This window comes from Peromyscus californicus, unplaced genomic scaffold, assembly GCF_007827085.1.
Source record: "Peromyscus californicus insignis strain IS unplaced genomic scaffold, ASM782708v3 Scaffold_11__1_contigs__length_118956290, whole genome shotgun sequence".
Classification (NCBI taxonomy): Eukaryota; Metazoa; Chordata; class Mammalia; order Rodentia; family Cricetidae; genus Peromyscus; species Peromyscus californicus.
The window spans coordinates 32,627,739-32,636,115 of record NW_026294402.1 but is presented as its reverse complement, the minus strand read 5'-3'; the positions used below and the strand labels follow the sequence as shown (position 1 = coordinate 32,636,115).

At 41.7% G+C, this 8,377-nt stretch overlaps 1 protein-coding gene across 1 annotated transcript; it reads left to right on the top strand.

The window, feature by feature from the left end:
* The first annotated feature begins 3,137 nt into the window (after positions 1-3,137).
* On the top strand, positions 3,138-4,067 carry LOC128103363 (olfactory receptor 151-like). The gene has a single exon (XM_052727659.1). It carries the CDS (start codon positions 3,138-3,140, stop codon positions 4,065-4,067), a length of 930 nt encoding a protein of 309 aa, XP_052583619.1.
* Positions 4,068-8,377: the final 4,310 nt, after the last annotated feature.

The window sequence follows — 8,377 nt, the reverse complement described above, 5'->3', positions numbered from 1 at the left end:
CAAATGTCCTTGTGGGAGACTGAGAATCCTTTGGGTGTATGCCCAAGAGTGGTATAGCTGGATCTTCAGGTAGATTGATTCCCAATTTTCTAAGAAACTGCCATATTTATTTCCAAAGTGGCTGTACAAGTTTGCACTCCCACCAGCAACGGAAGAGTGTTCTTGCTCCATTTCATCTCCAACATGCACTGTAAATTGTGTTTTTGATCTTAGTCATTCTGGGGTTTTGTTTGTTTGTTTGTTTGTTTGTTTGTTTGTTTGTTTTGATTTTGAGGGTTTGCCAGTTTTCTGTTTGTTTTTAGTTGTTCTATGAGAGAGAAAACATTTGGCAGATAGGGAGGTAGGAAGGATCTGTGAAGAGTTGGGGGATGGACAACTGTGAAACTGGTAAGAAATTCAGATCTGATCATAATATATCGTATGAAATAAAGATTTAAATAAAAGAAAAGATTACAGCTTTGCATGGGCTTAGGTTGTAAAAGTTGCTTACATGGAGGCAATTAAAGTTGATTGCTACATTGTCCTCTTAAAGGCAGGTTAAACAAATATACTGAGTACACAGTAGGATAGCACTCTCAAGTCTTAAGTAACCTCAAGGTGTGTTATTGACTCTGGTGGAGACATTCAAAAGTTCTTATCTCTTAGAATGTAAGGAATATTTTATCATAATGCATTATCATAACATGTGATGCAAATATACAAAAAATTCCTACTAATACTATGTTTTAAGTGAGAAGCCATATTTATATTCATATATTTTGTGAATTTTTTCTTGTTTGGGATCTTTCTTTGTTGTTTTGTTATTGTTTATCTGAATCTCTAATAAGTACAATACATGTATGGCACTTTTGATTTTTAAAAGTGCAGTAAATTTTTCAATATCCTTCATATAGCTCCAAAATTTGATAAATTAGTTTTAAGCGGTGATGAAGTGACTCACAAAGAGAAGACACAGAAAACAAGGGAGTTGAACAAATACAGAAGAGACCAGGTGTCACAGTCCTTCAACTGACTCTTGTGTCCCATGTGATCAGATATATTATATGAGAGAAGAATCTTTTTTCTTTTTTTCTTTTTCCTCCTCTTTTTTCAGACAGGGTTTCTCGGTGTAGCCTTGGCTGTCCTGGAACTCACATGTACACCAGGCTGGACTTGAACTCATAGAGTAACACTTATCTCTGCCTCCCCAGTGCTGGCATTAAAATAATCTATTTTTAATTTAAAAAAATTTTTTAAAGATCTGGGTAACTTCAGATAAAATGTAACTTTCAGTGTTTTAATTTCCTAAGAAACAACAAACTGTTGGACAGTGTTGCTCTTCTTCTGTGCACATCCTAGGATGTCGGGGACACAACCTGCCCGAGTCACACATTTCTTAGAGGGCAGGTGGGCACTCCAAGACTTCACATCAAAGTCAAAGGAAGAAACTAGAGACAACACATGTGAGTTCAATTCCAAGTCTCTCTGGCACATTGATTTTCTCAAAAATGCTTCTCCACACGTTTAACCCAGAACTTTTGGCATTTATAATACTGATCTCGCCGGGCGGTGATGGCACGCGCCTTTAATCCCAGCTCTCGGGAGGCAGAGGCAGGCAGATCTCTGTGAGTTCGAGGCCAGCCTGGGCTACCAAGTGAGTTCCAGGAAAGGCGCAAAGCTACACAGAGAAACCCTGTCTTAAAAAACAAAACAAAAAAATAATAATAATAATAATAATAATAATAATAATAATACTGATCTCTGATAGAAATGTAAAACCCAGTGAACACTTTTAAATTTTTAAAAAAAGAAATACATTTTCCAATGCAAGAAGAAATTTGTGGATAACGTATTCAGCAACATAGATGGATGCTTCCTACAGACATGTCTACAATCTCAGTATTTGCCATTAGAAGTCTGAGGGTGCCATGTTTTGATACTATTTTCTGAAATTAGTAATAACCATAAGTTACCTGTGGACATTCCCTGAAGATAATACTGTGTGCTCCGAGCATCTGGACATAATCCAGGCATCGGTGCTTTCTAAATGCTCCAGGTGGTCACACAAAGCAGGTGACACTGGGGACAAAAACACCTGGGACCACAGGTAAGAATCTCAAGGATTTTGAGTCACTGAGACTACTAGACACCAACTCCTATTTTCATAGAAAGATAGTATTTAAGTGAAATTTTGTTTATTTGTGTTATGAAACAGTTTCACTGTATAGTCCAGCTGTACTCAAACTCCTAGCAATCCTCCTGCCTCCACCTCCTGAGTGCTGGGATCCTATGTGTGAGTCATCTTGCTCAACTTTGGAATGAATATTTTTAAATGTGATTTGTCCCATGATACTTCCACAACCAACTTTTCAATTGATGTTACTGTGTCTCAGACACAGAACTTGTCTTGCAACTCAATAAGGGAGGAATCATCCTGATCAGGTCATCCTGACAGGGCACCTATTTCATATATTGAATGTTCATTAACTGATTATTTAGAAATTGCATAGATGAGGCCTGAGAGATGTCTCAGTAGTTAAGAGCACTTACTGCTCTTGCAGAGGGCACAGGTTCCATTCTCAGTACCAACATGGCTGCTCACAAATGTCTGGAACTGCAGTTCCAGGGAATCTGATGCCTCTTCTGACCTCCACAGACTCCTGCATGCACGTGATACACACACCTACACTCGGGCAAACACACATACGCATAAATTTTTAAAGGAAATTGCACACATGACAATTATGAACTATGAAAATACTACTGATTAGTTACAGAGTTGAGAAACATCAACATCCCTAGAGAAACTGCTGAAACAGAATCCTGGTCTCCAACACAAACTTTCAGTTTAATGCCTATGAAATGAAACCTGATAATTTGTGTAAGAAGGTAACTGCTGGCCCAGAACCACAGTTCTGAGACATTTGTGAAAACAGTAAGAAATTCAGATCTCTCCCCTATGGCTCTCAGCTTCAAGATCTCTGAAATCCTAGGTTAGCTCTGACGCCAACGAGCAGCAGAGTGGAGAAGATGCATCTGCCACAACCAGGGCAGCTCAGCAAGTGTCAAATGCAGAAAACCAGCTGCTCCAAGAAGAACAAGGACAGCCCCTCACAAGTTCCTTCTCTCTCACCCCACAGGACTCCCATCCAGACACAATGGCTGCAGAAAATCACTCCACGGTGACAGAGTTCATCATCAGGGGGTTAACCAACAGGCCAGAGCTCCAGCTGCCCCTCTTTCTCCTCTTCCTGGGGATCTACACGCTCACCATGGTGGGAAACCTGGGCATGATCACCTTGATTGGACTCAACACACATCTTCACACCCCCATGTACTTCTTCCTCAGCAACCTGTCACTCCTGGATCTCTGCTACTCCTCTGTCATTACCCCCAAAATGCTCATCAACTTTGTATCTCAAAGAAACCTCATCTCCTATGGGGGGTGCATGTCACAGCTCTACTTCTTCCTTGTTTTTGTCATTGCTGAGTGTTACATGCTCACTGTGATGGCCTATGACCGCTATGTGGCCATCTGCCACCCCTTGCTTTACAACATCATCATGTCTCCTGCCCTCTGCTCCCTGCTGATAGCTTTTGTCTATGCCATGGGACTCATTGGCTCAACAATAGAGACTGGCCTCACGTTAAAACTAGACTTTTGTGCGGACCTCATCGGCCACTACTTCTGTGAGATCTTCCCCCTCATGAAACTCTCCTGTTCTAGTACCTATGATGTGGAGATGACTGTCTTCTTTTTAGCTGGGTTCAACATTATTGTCACAAGCTTAACAGTACTCATTTCCTATATATTCATCCTGTCCAACATCCTTCGAATTAGCTCCACTGAGGGCAAGTCCAAAGCCTTCAGCACCTGCAGCTCCCACTTTGCAGCTGTGGGCTTGTTCTATGGATCCACTGCATTCATGTACTTAAAGCCTTCCACAGCCAGTTCCCTGGCCCAGGAGAATGTAGCTTCTGTGTTCTACACCACAGTGATCCCCATGCTCAACCCCTTGATCTACAGCCTGAGGAACAAGGAGGTGAAGGTTGCCTTGGACAAAACACTGAGGAGAAAACTCTTTTGATGTAAATGTTGATCTTTCTCCATGTAAGAATAAGTGATTATACATACCTATACAATAACCTCCACAAGCCTACTCAACTGTGAAGACAAAACAATCACTTCCCTCTACGGTTGAGTATGTATTTCTTCTACTTATTACCTCCTTTCTTCTGCAGCTAGCTCTCATTTTCATTTGTTGATTTTTTTTAAGGTCTGTGGTGGTTAGAAAGAAAATGGCCCCCAAAAGGAGTGGCACTATTAGGAGGTGTGGCTTTGTTGGAGTTGGTGTGGCCTTGTTGGAAGAAGTGTGTCACTATGGGGGTGGGCTTTGAGGTCCCATATATGCTCAAGTCACACTCAGTGTTTCAGTCCATTTCCTTTTGCCTTCATACCAAGGTGTAAAACTCTCAGCTCCTTCTCCAGCACCATGTCTTCCTGCATGGCACCATGATGATAATGGACCATGCTGTGGAACAATCTTTTTGTACAGTTTAGGTATGTAGTACTATCATTGATTAACAAAGGGCTGACTGGCCAATAGCTGGGCAGCAAAAAATTAGGTGGGACTTCCAGGGGGGGAAGTGTATGAAATAAGGGCAGAGTCAGGGGAATCACCAGGAGATGCAGAGAGAAGCAAGGTGAACATGCCATGCTGAAAAAAGGTACCACCATACAGCAGAACATAGATAAGAAATATGTGTTAATTTAAGTAAGAACTAGTTAGTAATAAGCCTAAGCTATTGGTCAAGCAATTATAATTAATAATAAGTCTCTGTGTGGTTATTTGGGAGCTGGCTGGTGGGACAGAGCTAACTGGCAGTCCCAATGAAAAACTCCACCTACAAGACTGAATCTCTGAACTATAAGCAAGCCACACTGATTAAATGTTTCCCTTTATAAGGGTTGCCATGGTCATGGTGTCTCTTCACAGCAATAGAAATTCTAAGACATAGTCATTTTTCTTTCATTTGGGATTCATTTCCTCCTTCCTAAATCCTTTATTTAACAGTTAATGTTTTTATTGTAACTTATAAATTAAACATCAGCATTACAACTTGAGAGTTATTCATGATCTTATTACTGTCCAGGTGAAAATATTAATTCAGTTCTGACATTTTTCACATAAGATTACATACATCAGAGTGAGCCATCCTAAAAATAATGAAGTTGTACACAGTCCCTTTCTCATCAGAATACTTCCTCTTTTTCCTTCTCCTCCCAAGTTATTCCTCCACAAGAATATCAACATGACATTTTGTGTTATGTCCTTAGCAACTGTTAAGGTTTGGGTTTGAAATGTCCACCATAAACTAAGAGCTTAGTGGGCAGTTGAAGGCATGATAGGGGCTCAGACTTCATGAACAAGCTAATCTACTGGTAGATGCTGACGACAAATAACAGAAAGATGCACCAAAGCTGTCTATTAAATCTGAAAAACCCAAGCTTCCTCACAATTAGCCTGTGACAAATTCCACAGGCTGAGTGTAGGCGGGCAGCTACCACTAAAGGAGGTTTGCATGCTCTAATAGTGGTGGAAAGTAATTGAACCATGATAAGAACTGCAAGGACCACAGCAGTGCTTGCACTGAGAAGTCTCCAGAGCTGTGAGAATCTGCTAGTAGGCATAAAACCTGAACAGTACCAACAGCAACAATAGGGAAAGGGGGCAGAGGGGACCAGATGAAAGCAGAAAGTTAGGAGAGCTCAGGCACTGAGGCATCATGAACACTTCACAGAAATTAACCCAGGGAGTTCTACAGGCAGGATTAAAAAACAGTAGTTTCATATAGAGCTTAACGACAAAAAAAAAAATCAAGATGAAATTCCATTTAAAACACATATAGGAAAGCAGGATAGTCTCCTACAGGAAACATAAAGCAAGACACAAGAACACACATAAATGGCTGTCATACATTCTTTCAAAATGATCTGAAACACACTATAAAACCACTACGACTCAGGAAGGAACCACAAAACTTTGGGTCAGAAAAATTACAAAGCAAACAATAGAATTCAGGAAATGATTAAAGACTATGAGCATGTTGATGCCTGAGGGCTGCACGGAGCTGGCCCTGCCCCTTGGCAGCTTTGGCACTCAGGTGAGCTGACCCTGCCCCTCACCAGGGTAGGGCTGGAGAGCTGGCTCTGGTGCTATGAGTGTGGAAGAGCTGGCCCTTGCCTGGGCAAAGCAGGAGAGTTGGCCCTGGTGTCATGGGCACCAGAGAGCCCATGGGCTGACCAATTCAACTACCACTCAGGCCCAGATCCAGGGCTTTGGGATGCTGGGATACCCCAACATCTATCCCATCTAGGAACTGCTGGAACATGTGAAGGAGCTGGTCCTGCAGAACCAAAGCTGCCAGATCCCCATGACACAGGACAACAGTAGAACATCAGAGAAGAGTCCTACTGAGGATTCAGTATTGATGGTGCAGCAGAAGCCAGAGGCCTCAAATCAGGCATGACTCATTGCAATGAACATTTGCAGGCAAAGCTGTTCAGGCAAAGGGGTCTACTAGGTGACACACCATGACACATTTTAGTTTGTATGATGAGATTTTTTTTCACTTTTATTTTTTTATTATTTTTCCTTTTTTGTTTTCTTGGGGGGCAGGCTGCAAGGGCCCAGGGCAGATACGAACAGATGGAGAGATGAGTGGAATTGAGGTGCAAGCAGGAGGAGGGATTATGGGAGCCAGAGTGGCCAAGGATACCCCTGGAAAACACACAGAGTCAAATGACCTGGGCTCATGGGGACTCACAGAGACTGAACCGCCAACCAGAGAACTTGCCTAGGACTGACTCGGGCCCTCTGCATATGTATTACAGTTAGGCAGCTTGGTCTTCTTGTGGGAATCCTAACCGATGGAGCAGGGGCTGTCTCTGACTTTGGGGACCCTATTCCTCATACTGGGTCGCCTTGTCCACCCTTTAACACAGGGGGTGGAGGGTGGTGCTTAGAGCTACTGTAACTTCACATGCAACATTTCGCTGATATCCATGGAGGCTTGCCCTTTTCTGAAGAGAAACTGAGGAGGAGTGGATTGAGTGGGCAGAAGGGAGGTGTGGGGGACAGACTGGGAGGAGAGGAGGAAGGGGAAACTGTGGTTGGGATGTAAAATAAATAAATTTAAAACTTTAAAGATTATATATATATCATATATTCATGTGTGTGTGTATAGATTTTTTTAAAAGAAAAGTGGCTTACAATATCTCAAACATGCCTCGGATCCTTAGTAATTAGGAAAACACAAATGACAACAACTTTGAAACTTCATTTTAGCCCTGTCAGAACGTCTAAGACCAATAGAACAGCCAACATCAATTGCTGGAAAGGATGTGGGGGATGGGAACCTCCCTTCACTGTTGCTGTAGTTGCTAACTGGGACAGACACTGGAAATCAGTGTGGAAAAAGTCCTCAAAAGCTAAAAATGAATGTACCATATGACCCAGCTATACCATTCTTTGGCATACGCTCAAAAGACTCAACTCCATAATATACTTGCTCAGCCATATTCACAACTGTGAGAGATCACATCTTTAACCACAACCAGGAAGGAGACAGAAAATACTGTAAGTGGGGTGAGGCTACGAACTCTCAAGACCAGCCCCCACTGATGTACTTCCTGCAGTAATACTGCTCCTCCAAAATACTCCCCAAAGAACACCAACTACCAGGGACCAAGCATTTAGATATCTTAGTCTGTGAGGCACCTTTCTCTTTTAAACATTCACATGTTTTATTCCCAATTCCTGAAGTGAGTATGTATGCAAAATATAAGATATGGAACAAATCATGTTTACTTGAAATAATGAAGAAATTCATTTTAAAACTAATGTTATTGATAGTTAAAATAGTGGTTGAAATACTTTTTAGTATTTTTTAAAATATTTTAATTGAAATAGAATTATATCATGTCCCCCTCTTTTCACCCTTCTTCCGGCTCCTCCCAAGCACCCTCCCTCCAACCCCTGCCACGTTCCCCACTCTCAAGTTGATAGCCTGCTTTTTTCTTTATTATATATATGCAAATATATATGCATATAAAAAAGAAAAACTAAAAATGAAAGGAGATTTTTATGGGAAAACAGTAAATACAGGAACTGGGCAAAGGAGAACAAATTAAAGTAGGAGCCTCAGTGAAGAACTCCAGACAAAGAGAACAGAACACTAGATGAAAGATAAATTCAGCAAACACACACACACACACACACACACACATACACACACACACACACACGTGTACACACACACGTGTACACACACACGTGTACACACACACGTGTACACACACGTGTTCACACACACGTGTACACACGTGTACACACAC